At 36.0% G+C, this 18770-nt stretch overlaps 1 protein-coding gene across 26 annotated transcripts in view; it reads left to right on the top strand.

Moving 5' to 3' along the window:
* The window catches only part of rbfox1 (RNA binding fox-1 homolog 1), a 1531532-nt gene that overhangs the window by 1487484 nt on the left and 25278 nt on the right, over positions 1-18770 (top strand). For 19 of the 26 annotated variants that reach the window (XM_073060602.1, XM_073060601.1, XM_073060611.1 and 16 more), the window contains 4 exons: positions 5002-5041; positions 9462-9526; positions 13701-13733; positions 16320-16372. In XM_073060602.1, coding sequence (XP_072916703.1) covers positions 5002-5041; positions 9462-9526; positions 13701-13733; positions 16320-16372 — 191 coding nt within the window. The remainder of the gene's footprint in view (positions 1-5001; positions 5042-9461; positions 9527-13700; positions 13734-16319; positions 16373-18770) is intronic. The other 7 variants (XM_073060600.1, XM_073060591.1, XM_073060616.1 and 4 more) reach the window with 2 other exon arrangements.

Genomic DNA, 18770 nt, shown 5'->3' with positions numbered 1-18770 from the left:
TAACGTTTTTATTAATGATATTGTTGTGTAAACGGCCACATACACAACAGTCATCATTGTAAATGGTGATGGACCACGGCACAGAGCAACTTTTCCATTTCTCAGAAAAACGGTTATTCTATTCATAAGGTTTCAAGAATTTGAAATTGGGTGAGAGGAGGTGCAGAGGAAGTGAATGCCAGAAATGAAACCTCAAGGAATTCAATTCAATGTTGGAAAACTACTATTGATCAAAATGATTCCCCCACAACACATACACAAACACATGCACACACACATGCATGCATGCATTCACACACACTAACACATGCACACATATACACACATGCACTTGCCTCAGACACACATTACATTGAAAGACACCTCCTTTTTCACCTGATGGCAACTCCCTTCAAATATGATCACATGAACCACCATATGCTCTCACGATTGTCAAATCAAGTCACTTTTATTGTCATTTCGACTATAACTGCTCGTACAGTACATAGTAAAAATGAGACGTTTTTCAAGACCATGGTGTTACGTGACACAGTACAAAAACTAGACTGAACTACATTTAAAAAAACAACACAGAGAAAGCTACACTAGACTACAGACCTACACAGGACTGCGTAAAGTGCACAAAAACAGTGCAGGCATCACAATAAATAATAAACAGGACAATAGGGCAAGGTGTCTACTCTGTAGAATAGAGTTTATGTAGAATAAGCCATGAAAAATTGCTTGTACTTGTAGCAAATTACAGGGTTATCAAGACCTCCAGGTCCACATTACCATGAGGAAGTGAGTCCTTTAACTAATTAGACAAATCATCATCAAATCTTTAGCTACAGGCAACAATAAAACTGTAGAATATGCTGTTGAACTTTTTTCCCATTCTTTATCCTCATATTCTACTTTTTCTTCTCATTCCACTCTCACTACTGATTTGCATGTTTGTTTTGTAAAGGCAGAGCACATTTTCTAATTTCCGACCGGTTTGCTCTTCACCATAGCCCAACTGTAGTTTTTTTAAAATCCCTCCAAGAACTCTCACCTGGCCAACAGATAACAAAGAAGTTAAAAAAAAAAACACCTATTGCATAACCCACCACAGTTAACAATTGGATTCCGGTAATCAACGTATTGTAGGAGTGTAAAGCATGGGGTACCTATGTGCCCTAGGTAAAGAATGGGTAAATGGGTAAAGGGGTGCCATTCCTGAAGGATTTGTCCTGCTTTAAGAGGCTCAGATGAGGACTAGGATGGGATTGTTTGCAGAAGATGTCTGATCTCTGTGCACAAGGGCATACTGGGTAAATATATCTGCCTGTCAGGGTGCTTTGAGCAATATTAAGGCCACAGCAAGTCTGCCTATGGCTTTGAACAGAAGTGATGGTCAGTTCTAGTTCTATGCCAGCTGATCTGATGAATGAAGTTTCTTGCTTTCATTGCAACAGCAGAAGAAGCCAACATCTGTTTAGCTGCTGTACTTGTTGATTAGACTGTCTCTTTCATGGTTTTGGCCAACTGTGTTGAGTATGTCAGATTATTCAATGATTAGCCAACTAACAATTTCTTTAGGATTGCTGCCAGACTTTCCTGGAGAGAGGTATTGATTGAGTTGATCACAAACTGTTCGTTTCCTGGTCATCATTTGTTTTCCAATTCCTGCAAGCACCCTTGTTGTTTCCTGTCTGGCAACAGACAGGATAGTATAAGTATCTAATGGAAATGTGGGGTGGTGGGTTAGAGATATGTCTCCATCGAAGGAGGTGTAAGGTGCTCCTTTCCTCCGCTAGCCTGCAGTTCAGATCACCTTGCCAAAGTGTAGCTCCTGCTAGGCCCCCCAGTCAGGGTCATGTGAAGCCATGGGAGCAGGTGGTGGATGGTCATATGAGCAGATGGAGCATATCACAAGTCCTGTTTATGTGACATCTGACGCTAGGCAGGAAATCTCTGAAGAGTATTGATGATGGCTGGGGTCATCTATCCTGTAGAGAAGAAGGTAATGCAAATTAATTCTGTAGAAAAATTTGCCAAGAACAATCATTCATACTTATTTTTAATTTATTGAGATCTGGCACAGAGTAGACCTTCCCAGCCCTTTGAGCCCTGCCACCCAGCAATCCCCCAATTTAAGTCTACCCTACAATTGCCAACTGATAGGTCTTTTGACTGTGGGAGGAAGCCAGAGTACCTGGAGGAAACCCACAGGGAGAATGTATAAACTCCTTACAGACAGAAATGGGAATTGAGCCCAAGTTGCCTGCATTGTAAAGCATTGTGCTGGCCATGATACTACTGTGCTGCCCTAAGACCATGATCATCCATATCATAATAAGATAGACACAAGCTGCACAAGTATGATTACTTGATGCTATTATTGGTATTTCTATTTATGTATGAAGTTAAAATTCATTTTCAAATGTAGACGGATCTTATTCTGGCTGAAGATCTGTGACTAGTGGTGTTCTGTGGGGATCCATACTGGGATCTCTGCATTCTGTGATATACACGACTTGGATGAAATTGTGAATGGGTGGGTTAGTAAGTTTGCAGGTAACACATTTGCATTGAAGTACTGAGCATCTTTGAAAGTGGCTGCACAAGTTCATAGGGTGGTAAAGAAGGAGTGTGATGCGCTTTTATTATAAGGCAAGCCATTGAGTTCAAGAGTTATGCTGCAGCTTTATAAGACTGAACAGGCCACTTCTGTAGTATTGTATACAATTCTGAACTCCCCATTTAAGGAATGATGTGGAGGATATGGTGAGCGTGCAGAAGAGATTTATCAGGATGCAACCTGCATTAGAGAGTATGTGCTACAAGGAGAGGTTGGACAAACTCATGTTGTTTTCTCTGGAGCAGCAGAGGCTGAAGGAAAACACAATAAAATTCATAAAATTTTGAGAGATAGAGGTAGACAGCCAGTATCTTTTTTCCTTAGGTCAAAGTGTCTCATGCTTCAGGGCATGCTTTTTAAGTGATGGGGTAAGTTTGGAGGAAATGTGCTGAAAGTTTTCTACGAAGAGAGTGGTGGGTGCCAGAATAGTAGTGGGAACAGATACAATAGAGGCATTTAATCGACCATCAGATAGGCACATGAAAATGCAAAGAATGGAATGGATCATGTGCAGGCAGAAGTGATTTGTTTAATTAGGCACTTTTAACTTAATTAGTTTGCGCAACATTGTGGGGTGAAGGGCATGTGTTATACTGTTCTATGATCTGTGGTCCAGATCTTAAATGTGGCAGTCTTTGACTTTGGCCCAAGGGATACTGGCATAATGAACATGAAGGAGACCAGATGTGACTTCAGAGTAAAACTTCATTGAAAACAGTCAAGCCAAGAGTGGAGCTGTTGATTTTGTCCTTTAGCTCCTCCTATAGCTCCATATGCTCTTCTTGACACTTCTGTTCCTCTGCTTCCTGGAGCAGCCACGAGCATTGCCAGGTTATTTAGGATGGTTAGAGCCAGTACAAATGCAGACCATTTGTTATTGCAAAACAGACTCATCCTGACCCGAGGATGAGGGCCAATTGGACTGCCATATGATAAAAGCTTTGGAGCTGAATCCTGGGTATTTTGAATCAGTCTTCAGGGTTTTCAAGTTGTAGCTGCACACAAGCTGCTCATTGATGGAGTGGAGCTTATTTCAGTTGATGTAGGTTTCCCCATGTTGCTCAAGGTGATGCTGTCGCCATTTATGGAGAGGCCCCTCACCGATGCTCCCCACTGTTCTCACTGAAGGTTCGGAAGGTTTTTAACCAAACCCCAATATTAAGGTGTGGCACATGAATGCAGGTGCAACTAGGAAGTCACCAGGACAATGAATATCATCTGTAAAATGTTTCTGGCCCTGGATCTGTGACTGCAATCATTCCTGCAGTGCTCTCTGTGACACCTTCCTTCTTCAAGTCTGTCTCCAGTGACATATCTTCCCATTTGGGTGCTCAATGGAGAATTGCTGCAGATTGGAAGGGTTTGGCATTTGAACAGCAGATAAAAACTTTCACAATGCCTAATTTCTTTGGCTAAATTTTCAGTCAATCCCGCTGGCCCTGAGTTGTATGCAGCCTGTACTACAACTGGCAACAAAGAGGAAAATTGTTCACATTTTTGCCACTATTAACCATAGTCCTTTAAAGGAGTTCATTCTTTCAAGATATTTTATTAAGGAGGGAGTTTCCGTAATTTGCTTAAACATTAAGTGCTTCAATTTGTTGGCATTCATTTCAAAGGCCGCATACACAAAGTAATTTGCAGCATAACGAGTAAACCGATACCATACACTCAGCACTGCCTGTACATAAGTGGCCACTGAGTGTATGTTCATGACCTTCTGCTGCTGCAGTGTTCAGAGGTGCTCTTCTACTGTGGTAATGCGTGGTCATGTGAGTTACTGTGGCCTTCCTGTCAGCTGAAACCAATCTAGCTGTTCTCCTCTGACTTCTCTTATTAACAAGGCACTTCCACTCACAGACTGCCGCTCCTTTTTCCCAATTTTCACACCCTTCTCTGTAAACTCTGCTGTGCGTGAAAATCCCAGGAGAGCAGTAGTTTCTGAGATACTTTTTGGCGCCAACAATCATTACGCAGTCAAAGTCACTTAGATCACATTTCTTTCCTCATTCTGAAGGTTGACCTGAACAGCAACTGTGCTTCTTGACCATGTCTGCATGCTTTTATGCATTGAGCTGCTGCCACATGATTGATATTTTTATAATGGGCAGGTGTACAGGTGAGCCTAATAAAGTGGACACAGAGTATATGTTTTATTAGTATCTTTTATGTCATTGTTTACACCAGCTTATTTCTTGGTTCTTGATGTATGATATCTTTTCATTAATGCTCCAGTCAGATCAAGTAAATTCTTATATGTTCAAATACTTAAGCATCAATGTTACCATCTTTATTTTTCCAGTAGTCTAATCTTTTCTGGTGAAATACTTGATATCTCCCTAGCATGTGAAAATGAACTAAAAGAAATGTTTCTTTTTGTGTGTGAATCTTTGCAGTGTTGTTTACCAGGATGGATTTTATGGTGCAGATATTTATGTAAGTACTCGTGATGCACATGCCATTCTTTATTTCATTACCAAAGCCATTCTTCTTACAAGTTTACTCTGCTGTGCACCTCAGAATTTACATTGTGTTAAAACCTTCCAGAAAGCATTACACAAAATCTACGTTATCCCAAAACTCACTTTTCATTTCCACAAATATTTTTCACAATATGAGACTGAAATAGTAGTTTAGCTTATTATCCTGTACACTTCTCAGATTCTTAATTTCTAAATACACACCAAGCAAATATTAAAATAACAGCACAACATGTAGCAGCAGGTATCAATTTTTGTTTAACTATTAATGAATGAAACTACAGATGTTTTATTTTGTTAAGGCTATTCTTTTCATTTAATTTCATACCATATTTATTTTTGGTTATGTACACATTTTTCTAGTGTTTAAATGAATGTGATAACTGCGGATTTTGTAGTATAAGAATAATGGTTCTGTTGCTCATTATAGTGACAGATGGGCAAGGGGAGAACAGAATATTATTTTCTTCTGCTTCCATTGCCATTACTTAGTTTTCCTACCTCAGGCAATGTTGGCATATTTCATACTTTATGATTGGTGCGCTGAATCGTACAAACAAAAGGATCTATAGGTTCAGTTGCTAGGAGTCAGGATCCAAATTAAATACTCAAAGTCATATTTAAAATCAGTGAGTTCCCAGAAAATGATCTCCCAGTATCCAGCTGAGTTATTAGAAAGATCCTTGTAGTGGAATGCTCCATGACTATAATATTCATTGGCTAGGATTTTCTAGAGTGAGTTATACTGCTCAAGTTCACAAACCAAACTTACCTTGACCAGATTGGGTAGGATGTTATTACTGGTGCAGACAGGTTAGGAGACACGCAATGAGGTCCAGAGTATGCACAGGTCCACAGAGTTATACACGACAGTGTTAGAAATCTTTGCTGGTCTGGAAAGCCCTGAGTCAAACTTCGCACCTGTCAAAATGCTCATATGCTTTAATGCTTCTAAATGTGCTGATCTTCAAAATTTAAAAAAATCTTATATTTTAATAAGTTATAGTTATAGAGTAGCACAGTACAGAGACAGCCCCCTTAGCCCATCCAGTCCATGCCTATCTGATCTTCTGCCTAGTCCTATCTACCTGTACACAGTCCATATTCTTCCAAACACCATATACCAATCCACACTTCGGTTGAATGTTGGAGCTGAACCTAAACTATCAATACTGCTGACTGCTCATTTCACGCTCACACCGACCACCCTCTGAGTGAATAAAATTTCCCTCAGTTTCCCCTCGAATATTTCACCTTTTACCCTGAAGTTATGATCTCTAGTTCCAGTCTCACCCAACCTGAGAGGGGAAAGCCGGAAGTACTGAATGTAAATCAACTAAATCCATTTTAAAATCATAAAACATTGAACAAATGACAGCTGGAAATTAAATTAATTCAACTGAGAAGAATTCAACTTATCTATTCTTTCTTACCTTTCTTCCTCAAGATCACTAGATCTAAGAGCAAAGTCCCAGGGCAACTGCTGGAAATCACAGCAAGATCCTGCTTAGTTATCAGACTCATGGAAAGATCCATTACATAGAGAAGCCATAACTTCACCAATGAAGTCCAGGATCTTCATACTCATCCAAGAGTCTGAAAACTTACCCATACTTACATTGTAAAATTCTCAGCATTTCTTGAAGAACTGCCACAAAAATCCAAGTTTTATGGAAAGGAACTAGAAGAGTAAATTCTGTTGAATGAACTGAGTCAGAATTGATTACTTCAGGCTACTTGCTTTACTATTACTCAGAAGGAGCGTGTGTAGAAATAAGAATGAATATTTCAGAAGGACAGGAAATATTACAGCTTTTAGTATTTTCCATGTTGAGATTACCAAATCCCAAATGTTTTAAGAAATTAAGATTTGCTAGTGAGAAGGAAACTGAATAACTTCTGCTTACAGATCAGAGGGTCTTTAGAATCATTTCTTTTGTTCCTTGTCCAGAGCTTTTTAATTCTTTTATTTTTACAATTAACATTACTTATTGTCCAAGACATGTTTTGTAGAACCTTAATGCAGACAAATATGATTTATTCTGTCTCTGAAATCAGCAAATTTCAAAATATATGAATGCAAAGTACACCTATATTCAGTACTCTGTTTAAAAAAAATGTTTTATATTGAATTGAAAAATAGTACCATTACAATTTCCCCATGGAAGCAGCATTCATTGGATTTTTTATTCTGCTGAAGTAGTACAATTAGGACTTAGCCTCCAAGTTTAAATTGATTAAACTTAATTGATGCAAATATAAAAAATGCATTAGACAACATTAGGAAATATAAATTACATTCTGGCTTCGAAGCTATTACAATTCATCTTCCAGAGACTATGAAAAATTAGGTTGTGTAAAATTTTAATAAAGTAAGGAATGCTTTCAGTTTAAGAGAAAAAAGAAGACAGCGTGAAAATCTTTCCCCATAACTCACACACTGCCTATGTATTTTTGTTGATTTGGTGATACTTAATTTGTGTAGATTTTAGACTTCCAATAGTTCAAATTCAAAGGCAAACTTGAAGAGGAATGGCTTATTGGGTTCATGGGTTATTCATTCTTTTTACATTCAAAACATTATTTCTGTTTCATTATAGAATAGTGTATCGAGAACCTGTGTTTGGCAATAAGTTACCACAGGTATGGAGTACTGGATGATGAGCGAAATGTCACAGTGAATGTGGATTGCTACCAAATGTTTTTACTATTTATGGAATAAAGGGGGCATTTATCAATGCAGGAAGGGTTTACCTTGAATGAACATTTATGCCCTTTTGGGACAGTTTGCGTTTGCTAAACAACTAGAGCTCGGGGTGAATACTGGCAAAATTACTGTGAAAGTATGTTAATATTGAACAGGAAATCTTGGCTGAATGCTTAGTGATCAGGACTTTTATAATTCTTATTTCTTCCACTGCACTTGAAAGAATACACAGTAAGGAGGCTGTCCCAAAGGATGGTGGGATGGCCACTTCCAACCACATTTTAATTGGATCATAAATGGTTTGCTTTATCTACAGAGACTGGATTCTGTATGTTAATTGGCATGCTGAGATAATTTAGAAATGGTTGATATAACATTCTGGCCCATTGAACAGGAGGCCTCTGCCATTCTCACAGTTTGACAATTGATGCATCACTGCCCACAATTCATTTTGAATGTGCATTTGTTTGTCCTGTTGCTTAATTGAAGATCCATAATTATCTAAACTTTAAAAATTAGCAAGAGCTAATTTAATTAAAATAATTTGTACTCCGATGGCTTAATTCCAATTTCCATGTTTTTAAATAATCTGTTTTAATAACAGAGCCAACAAATGCAAATGGATCAATATATTAGGGTTTGTCAAGAAAATTATATTGGATCTTTCAGTATTTTCAACACTTGTTTAGCAGGAGATAATATCTTTACACAATGCAGGAAGCTATTGTTGAATAAAATCAATATACATAGCCTTATATTGAATAATAAATAGAAATATGGTCAAATTTCCCAATAACAAAACTCAAATTCATTTGGAAATGAAGTTTCTTCCTCTTTTGGATGCTGTTTTTTTGGTGATGAACATCTAAACCATTAAAAATGTAAAACATCAAAGTTACTTATTTTAGATTCAAAGATTGTCACAAGGGTAAAAGCTTATATTTTGTAACAGTTCTGAACTTGGGCTTAAACAATATAAATGAATAGTATAACAAGATGTAATGATTTAGAATGACCTCAAAATATGTATTTGGTTATTCTAGAGGTAACATATTTGCACCTTGCTTAATATTCCCCACTAATGATCTGGCCGAGACAGGAGATCCTATACATGGGAAGTAATAAGCATAAAGTAACATCCAAAAACTGAATGATTCAGTGTTCTGGCACACCACTGCAATGCGTCTCTACACTGTCCATGTACTTTACCTTTGGCTACTTAGGTTTATTTAAAAAATGAAGGATGCCGGTGTCTACTTTGAATTTTAACTATCAGAACACACATTATTTGAGAAAATACACGTCCCATCAGTTACTCTGGTTTGGATGATAAAGACAGAATTCTTTTTCCTTGAAAATGTTAGAACTGTCAGGGTATGAGATATTGTTTATTCATTTCATCACATGCAAAACATCTTTTGACATTAGATCAATAGGCCAGATCTGGCATGGAAAATTATGTGATAAGTTATAGTACAATAGAACTGAAAATTATACCTGTCTTACAGCAAACAAATTTTTAAAAAATAATTCTTGTTCTCACTGGGTTCATGAATTGTGAGATTATTACTCGAGGCATAAATGTTGATCTGCTTCCATAAGTGTTGAAAATACTGGGAAAGCTGTGCTGTGAGATTGCAGATGAACTGAGGCTATCCTTTTCTTCCAGGGTGGGTATGCTGCCTACAGGTATGCCCAACCTGCTACTGCTACTGCTGCCGCCTACAGCGACAGGTAAGGAAGCCATTCCGCCATCGATTTATTGTGTTGTAATTCATGTGATCCATCGCCGGGATAAAACGGAACTTGTTCACATGGCATCTCATAAATGACAACTATCATTCGATAAAATAATTGAACTATGACTGTGTGACATCAGAGTGATATTGGCTGCTCCACTCTGGAGGAGTTATGGCATCATTTCAAAGATTGCCATTGATGTCTGTTACGCCATTTCCATAGAAGCTGTTAACTTAGTCGTCCTGGTTAAGAAAGATTTTTTATTTTTTTAAAAACATTTGTAATTCACAATGATTAAACTCTAATTTACCATTTCAGTAAAAGGTTAATGTATCAATTTAAACTGAAAATCTCCCAAAAAAGCCCAATAGAATCAGAATAGGAATGAGCAAATTGCTGGGATTTGACTGCTTTACCTCAGTCTGAATCAAACCGTACAGAATGAATAAATGTGAACTGAACTTCTTTCAAAAAATATCTCGACTTGCGTTATTAAGCAGAAATTGTTGTCAAAATAGAGTATAGGAACATTTTCATTTCACCCTCTGCAGTAAGGAAGGGAAAAATATCTCAGACTTACTAATAACATTCCTGAATATAATTTCATACTTTGTATAGCTCAGCTCAGATTTACCCAAGGCTCCTTCAAGCTTCATCCTGTTAGACATTCAAGCACTCAATGACACTTCCTCTTCTACCAACTAATGGTCTATTCCCTAGATAAAATGCATTTTTCTTCCCTGCTGTCAGACACTGCAAGCTGGGATGACAATATTGTTTTCAATAACTTCCCCTGTCATGTCTTGGATTACAGATCAATACTGTAAACAGTGGCCAATGCTCACATCTCAATCAGCAGAGGTCTGAGGTGTGACAAAGTTTACTCCTTGTTGATTAATGCTTCAGGCCTCATATATTGCTTATTCCCCCAGTAAAAGATGCGTTGAATTATGTTAGTAAGTCCAGAGTAATTTGCATATGTAACTTGCATCTTGATAGTGCAATCTCACAAATGATTTCCAAGTCAGCAATTTTTAAAGTAAAAAAGATCCTGTATTGTTTAGAGGAAGCTGGATAAGCACAACAGGGAGAACATAGAAAGATACTTTGATAGAATTAGATCAGATAGATTGGGAGGGAGCTTTATAGGGAAGGAGCAGCAACAGAGGCAAATGAACCAAGCACTCTGCTTATTTGCTGAATCACCAAAGAAAGGACCTTGCACCATGTAATTAGTTAGATCTTCTGGAGAAGATCCAAAATGCATGCATCACTCAATTGCTCAAGTCATACAGTGGTGCAGCAGTAAAGCTGATGAATTACACCTCCAGGAACCAGGGTTCAATCCTCACCTTGGACACTGTCTACACATTCTCTGTGTATATGTGTGGATTACCTCTTGGGTATTCTACTTCCCTCCTACATGCTAGTTTAGGATAATGCAATTACTGTAATTTGCCCATTGTGTGTTGTGTGGGAAGAATAAAGATAGGATTATTGTGGGGAGATGATTCCTGATGAGCATGGCAATGGTAGGCTGAAGAGCCTGTGACCATGCTGTTTCTCGCTAACAGAAGAACAATTATCAAGCGCTTTCATTATGAATCTTAAACTCAGTATTGGCCCTTCAGCCCACGATATTGTACTGACCTGATATGTACTGTGGTTTCAATTAATTCTATGCTTCCCTCATACATAGCCCATAACCTACCATTTTTCTTTCATCCCTGTTCCTATCTAAAAGTTTCTTAAATGTTCCTAGTGTATCAACCTCTACCATCGCTTCCCACGGTCACTTATCACTCCCTCTGTAAAAACCTGTCACTGATATCTTCCCTCAAACTGACTCCACTCATCATTGCCATTGCCATCCAGCGGGAAAAAAAGGCACTGGCTGCTCACTCCTTCTGTGTCTAAAATGAGGAACATCACACTTTATGTTATGTCACCACAGTAAGAACTGTGGAAAATACTCATGGTCAGGAATGGTGGCTGATCTTTGCCTTCATCCCAATCCTAATTCGGAATTCCGTGTTATCTTCAATGCCACTTGTAATCATTTTGACACCATTTGAGATTAGAGTAGAAATGACTTTGATGTGGATCACCTAATCCCATATTTGATATGTACTTACATACTGGCATTTGGAGGATTTAACAAGTTACTATTAGTTGCAAAATATGCCATTTGAAACAAAGTTATTGAGAAGAGTTTGAATGGAATAAATTAAATTACTTTAAGAAAATAAGACAAGTAGATATGGATTAACATTGATCAGAAGGTCTAGTTCTTTACTTAAATTTATCTCTCAGTCACATCACCGGCGCTGTTTCAAAAATAGATCAAAAGCAGTTTTACATGCTACTTTGGCTGATAATTAAACATGTTTTTTTTCTGCCCTATTGAACATTTGTGTTAATGATTAGGAAGAGAAAGTGGTTTAAATAGACGATAAATGTCTGGATCAATGATGTTTCATCTGAAGGGTGTTAGATCTGATCCATGGTAAAATGGGGCCTTCCATTTGCATTGCTTACAGCAGTGTGTAAGTGTTATCAATACTGTCAATAAAATTTTGAAGTCTTTTTTCCAAAATACAAATTAGGTTCATAATGCCATTTGACTATTCAAGATCAAGCATCCCCTCCAATCTGACCTCAATCTGACGAGGCTGGAGTGTCCCACCACATTTTGCCCTGTCCTAAGAAGCCATACCTCATCCATGTGAAGCAGACCTATTAACCACAGTGGAACTTATCACTCTAATGTATCATTATAGCATCTATATGATTAACCTTTGATATTTAAGCAACAACTTTTCTCAAGAATTGGGTTAATAAGAACTTATAGTGTTCTGTGAGTATTCAGAATAGATGTTCTTATCCTCTAGTAACTCACATCTGGTTATTATGTCTTTATTTGTTTTGATAGTTTGTTGAGATACTGGTGTTTGCCTAGTTAATGAAGATTTTTTTTTAGCAATTTCTTTATCTTCAGTGTTCTCTTTAATGAAATCAATCTGTTAAATCTTTTGAACCAACTGTTGTTTCATCTGGTGACACATTGATATTAAAACCATATTATTATAAAACTCTCTACACTTAGTAGTGTAGGAGTTTTCAAAGTCAATTGTGGACTCTGATTTCCATCTTATAAAATAGATTAAACTGACACAGCAAAGTAAAACTTGAAGTTCCCCTTACCCTTTCATAATTTGTTAGTACAATTGACCCTTGAAGTTTTCATACTTACGCCAACTGACATGTCACATGGATTCCCAGCAGGAATAATTGATTCCAACAGCACACCATCATTTTCTATCTCTGTTCTCAAATTTCTTACCAGAGGATAAGAGAATTACCTTTGTAATTGGCACGCAGTATCTTTATCAATGCTTTCCAGGTCCCAGATGGAGTTTTGATTGACAATCTATAGCTTTTTTTCATTTCGCTGTTTATTCATTTATTTGAGATCTACCGATCAATTTCACAGAATGGGCTTTAAAACGGTAACTTTTGTTATTTTTAACACTGAAATTCAATAAAGTAGCCTTAGATATTTTGGAAAAAGTTGCTCTGTGGTGACCCTTTTTTAAGTTTTTTACCATGACATTCTTTGAATTGAACATTCCCTTCCCCATAAGTGTTCATGCAGAAGACTGACTTGTTTCAGGTTTATTTCAATCTCTGCTGTACTATTGGCTTAGGGAATGTGATGGAGCTTCCCTAATATTTGTGGAAACCTGATAAAATATTCTGCAAAATCAAGATCTTTTTCCCCGTCTCTTTAAAATTCATTCAGTAGAATTCTTCTATGTATTTTTTTGTGTTATCTTCTGAAGTAGCAGTGAAGGGACAATTACTTGTATGGGTAATGCAATGAGAATTAGTGGTTATTGTAAAACCTATTAGATAGCTATTGTATGCCTAGCAATAGCTGAAATTTATGTTTAAATTGGAAAAGCAAATAGGGCCTTTTAATTGTGATGTGGTAATTTTAAATATACAGAGATATTTATAGTGCCAGTAACAAAATATGGTATGGTTACAGTGGTACTAAATAATAGTTGTCTAATATCCTAATTCAATACATTGTTGACTGATTTTAACAATAAATATCTGAAAGTCCTAAATCTACTGATTGCCTTGTTTATCTTTGCTTCGGAAGGTTCAGGAGTGTTAAGGCCGTAGAGTTTCCTGTGTAAGCAATGCTTTGAATTAATGAAACTACAGTATACTATTGTTTTCTAATTTATAATCACTCCACACATTGTTTTATTTGTGTTATGTGAAAGGTGGATGTATGTTGTTTGCACGTTTGCACAAAACTTCGAATGCAATGACATCTGCATATAAAACTGTGTTGTTCTTTGACATTTTGTTCTATTGCATTTTATTATCATGGACTTATTTTGAATATTTCTGATGCAAAAAGCATATCTAAATATACAAAAAGCGTGCCTCTTTCAGTATTAATTTTTAATACCGTTTTGCAATTTTCTGCATTTTTGATAGTTTACAAGTAAATTTTTATCAGAAGCACTTTTGGACTGCAGCAAAGTCACATGAATGATGGCACAGAAATAAATTGATACCAAGATATTGGTCACAAATATCATGACTAGTTAAATCCACGAGAGCCAGAGTCAGTCGTTGTTTGTATCAAGTACTCAAACAGCAACAGATTACGGAACACAGTTAACTTAACATACAGGCATCAGTACTACACCCCTAACATATGCTAAGCTTGTTTCAGAAAGGTAAACTGCTCTCATCTTTAAGCAGAATCATAAATAGCAGAACAAATGACTTAACCCACTATGTATTACATAATGCATGTCCATAGCTAAAATTTTGTCACCAAGTTTGCTGAAAGCATGTTCATTGAAGAGTATGTAAGTACTAATGGCAATATGAAGGATTTGTGCTGACCCTTTGTCATTTCACACTTTGTAGTACTCTAAAGCCCTTTTGTACCTTATTGGTTCTGGGGAAGAGGGGTGGATTGTCATTTTGTCAGTGCATATTCACTTGATGGAATCAGTTTATCTGTAAAACTATATCACTTCTAATAGACCCATCACAAAAGTTCACTGTGTGGCTTCTTGAGTAAAGCCCCAGGGCAAGGACTTTTGCCTTGTTTGGCTGCCTGGTGGTTTTTGATTTGATTGGTGCATTTTGTTGTGTACAGTGTACTGGCTTGTGTATCATAGCTTGCAACCAGGGTTCCTTTCTTGAAAATCATTGAATTACTCGATTAAAAGATATGCCATTGAATAAATTTAGCCTCGACTGTTTGCATTTCTATATCCATGCACATGCAGTTTGTACATTGAATGCAGAATCATAAACTCCAGTTTGCATGCGCTGCACCAGTATGCTTTTAGATGCTGTTGGTATGATTTTGTGTAGACTGAAGCTAATTTCCCATAAATGTTTGCAATAAATGCTTCATTTTTGGTTATGGAAAAACAGATAGGAGAATGTTGGAATGCAAATTTTCGATCAATAATGTGCACATTACATTTCTATTGTATGCTTTTGTCCATTTAATTGGGTTAATACTGGAAAATATTATATGAGATTAATCTCAACATAAAGTAAGAGTTCAAACCAGATTTTGTTTAACAGAATAATAAACTTGATCCTCCATATAAGATGGTAGATTTTGAGATCTTAAATTATTATAATTAACCAGTTTTAGGATCTAAAGTTTAATTATATATTAATCATTCAGCTATATAAATATCACATTCTCATCACACAATTCAAAAATTTGATTATGAAAGATAGTTATGTTTTATCATAATTTACATATACTGTATATTAAAGTGAGTTATTTGGGAATGATATGCAATACTCAATTGCAGAAAAAGATGTTTAATTTAATTTGAAAACTACAGTGAATTACAAGAAACCTATAGAATTTACAAGGTGAAATTAAATTTCTGAGCAGTAGCTACCATTCTACTACATTCTCATTATTCACTTAGCATTATCAGAGCCAATTAAAAAAAGGAGATGGTTATATGCACTACTAAATTAGAAATGGACTTGAAGAACAGTCATGATATCTTACAAAGGAAAATGGTTATGATTGACTCAATTAAAATGTTTAAATGTAAATTCTAATGCAAATTCAGATTATATGTCTTGTAAAATGGAGAAAGAACATTTATCACAGTAATTTCAGGGAAACACAGAGCTAGGTTTGATAAGTTAGCACTTAAATGATTTGCATATAAACTGGTGATGTTAAGTAATGATCTAAAGAATATCTTTCCAATAATATTTCAGCTTACAAAGAAATCTTTGAATAAAATGTTTCAAGCACCAAATATTGTTAGAATTTCCTTTAAAAGCTTTATTATGCAATAGATTAAAAGCAACAGATATCTTTAGCAGCCCTGAACATTAATATGGTAATAAATTTACTATGCAAAAAAACTTTTTGATTATAGGTTCAATTAAGAATAAATCAATGTTTAGAACTTTAATGCAATATTCTAAATGCATTTTGTTATGTTATTTAAAAAGATTTTTTAAAAGTTTAGTCATACTCTGCATAGTCATTTACCCAATAAACTTTTACATGCTTGAGTGCATGTCCTAATAAAATTTAACTAGATAATTTCAATATTTCAAAGCCTTTTCTCCCATATTTATTTAAATAAAGATTCTCTACTCCTTCATATCTTTATCATCAGATCAGTGGGCAGATAGCACATCTTCCAGTCAAACGTGCTCTGTCACCAAGCAGTATTGTCAATTTTATCTTCTTTTGCAGAAATCAGTTCGTCTTCGTTGCAGCAGATGAAATTTCTTGTAACACCTCTTCAGGTAATAATTGTTGATACTTTTTGATGCATCCACAGTGGTATTTATATCTTTTGTGGTATCCCATCCCACATGCGAAGTGGGTGGGCCCTTTTTCAGTTGTTATCAGCAAAGAATTTTCAATCCCAACAATATGCAGTTTAATTCATGAACTAAAGTATGGCCAAACTCAGGAATTGAAGAAATGTCTTCCCAAAGGTCGAGGTTTAAGTTTTGAAAGCTGCATTGTTCATTTTGTGTATCACATAGAAGATGTATGGTCTGCAGTTTTAAATAGCAGCCTGTTACTCCTAAGGGCATTTATTGAGCTTGCATGCTTTCATTGGTTAAGTACAGTAGTAGCTGAAGTTTCTAACCTGGCAAAAGTAAACCTGCAACATTTGAACGGTCTGAAACAAACTTCTATAAATGGCTGTAAATATTTAAATGGGCCCATATAAACAATGGAATTTCTTTAAATGAAACCAATTCAACATATGCTCTATTGTCAGATGTGGACATCATTCAAACTGTATCTGTTGAAATCAAGAATATTTTTCTTGCTGACTTGTTAGCTTTAGCTGAAATTAATTCATAATGGACAACTAGCAGTTACTCGGTGAAACTCTCAACAAATATTATAAGATATAGAAACGGTTGCAAGTGTCGTTAAAATTTCATGACAGTGAAATTTTAATAGCGTAATATGTAGGTTGATTTGTCAGATGGAGAGTTTTGTCATCCCTGCAGTACGTTGATTCAGTCTCATTTGATTGCTTTGCACTCTGTGTCCTTGGTTGACACCTTGACATAGATGTCTTTTTCAGGATTTGTTTTGTTTTTAGATGAGATTGGTAGAATTAATGTACCTGTAATCTCCAAACATTTAAAGAAAGTTATTTGTAGGAGATAGCAGCAATTTTTTGGCACTGTATTTACATCATCTGTAACAGCAGATTGCTCAAAATCCTGTTTTCTACAAGAATAACAGCATGTTTATACACGTGGATGATGAGGGTTTTTTTAAATTACATTACTGAAGCATTTGAGATATTTATCTTCAATGCAGATTTACCTTGTACTCTTTGTTAAAGAGAATAAAATGAGTTCTCAAATTGCCATTAAATCCACAAATATGATTGAAACCAATCTGGCCTGAAGACAACAGCTCAGTTGAGTACTGTGATTAAGTACACCCATTGCTCATTTGTAAAATACTGTTAAAATAAAGTTTCAAATTGATCAAGAATTAAACCGCAATTAAATAATTTATTCAACATAAGATGGCAATTGGTACAGTATGGATACGGAATTAAAACTTAGCTGCAGTTTAGATTGAAATAAAACAATGTCCATGTTGTTAGTTTAAATGATTCAGTCCATCAAATTGTCATCATACAGGCAGAATGCACAAATCAGTAAGAGTGAATAGAAATACCTGTAGTGGTAAGCAGCAAGGAAGGCTATACTGTACAGTGAAGTTCCACAGGAGCAAATGCACCCAACACAAAATTGATGTACTAAAATCTTCTCCTTCTCAGCATATAACTAAAAAAAAACTTATATGAACAATAGTGACAGTGATATCATTAAACCTCGCCTGGATTTATAATAGACTGTAGGAAAGGAAATCTGCAATCCTTATCTAGCCTCAAAGCAATATGGTAGAATTCTTACTTACCTTTTTGAAATTGCATCACAATCCACTCAGTTCGAGAATGTCAAGTGCTGCCCTCATCTAGTGAATGAATGAAGTAAACATTCTTTACCTTGGTCAGTAAATGTTCTGTCAGTTACTGAATGAGCTATTCTTGCACAAAACTTCCACAAGATTTTCAAAGTGAAATCATTTTCAGGACTAATTAGAGCTTTGACTTCCACTATAATTCAAAAGTTACATACATTTCAGAGAAGAATGGAGGCCATAAATGATAGAAAAACTTTCCTACTGCATGAGTTATAAGTCGTTTCTTAAACCTAGCTAAAAGTATTACCTTTCATCACAAGAACTGCTAAAGCAAATGTATCACCTTGAGTCACTGCTTATATATTGATAGTTTACAGATGGCTTTCTCCAAGTGTCCGTCTGAAAATTGCTTTCAGTTCATTGAAACAGTAGATAATACTGAGGCTTAGAAATATGCTTGTATAGCTCAACATTTGTATATGACACATGAGTAATTTTTATCTGAAAGATGAGCAACAAATATCATCAACTACTTATTTGCTGTTTCTGCAAATACAAAAGGTGTTAGATGTGCAGTGACATATGATTGACATCAGTTCTAATATAAATTCTATCAACCATGCACTGTAAGTTTCACAGATGCATGAGACTCAAAACACTGAAGCAATTCATAAATTGAACTTATTTTACTGTGCTTTACGGGTGTATACCGTCGGTATCTGTGCTCTTTCTGGG

Source organism: Hemitrygon akajei, chromosome 11 (genome assembly GCF_048418815.1).
Source record: "Hemitrygon akajei chromosome 11, sHemAka1.3, whole genome shotgun sequence".
Classification (NCBI taxonomy): Eukaryota; Metazoa; Chordata; class Chondrichthyes; order Myliobatiformes; family Dasyatidae; genus Hemitrygon; species Hemitrygon akajei.
This window is presented reverse-complemented; position numbering and strand designations above follow the sequence as displayed.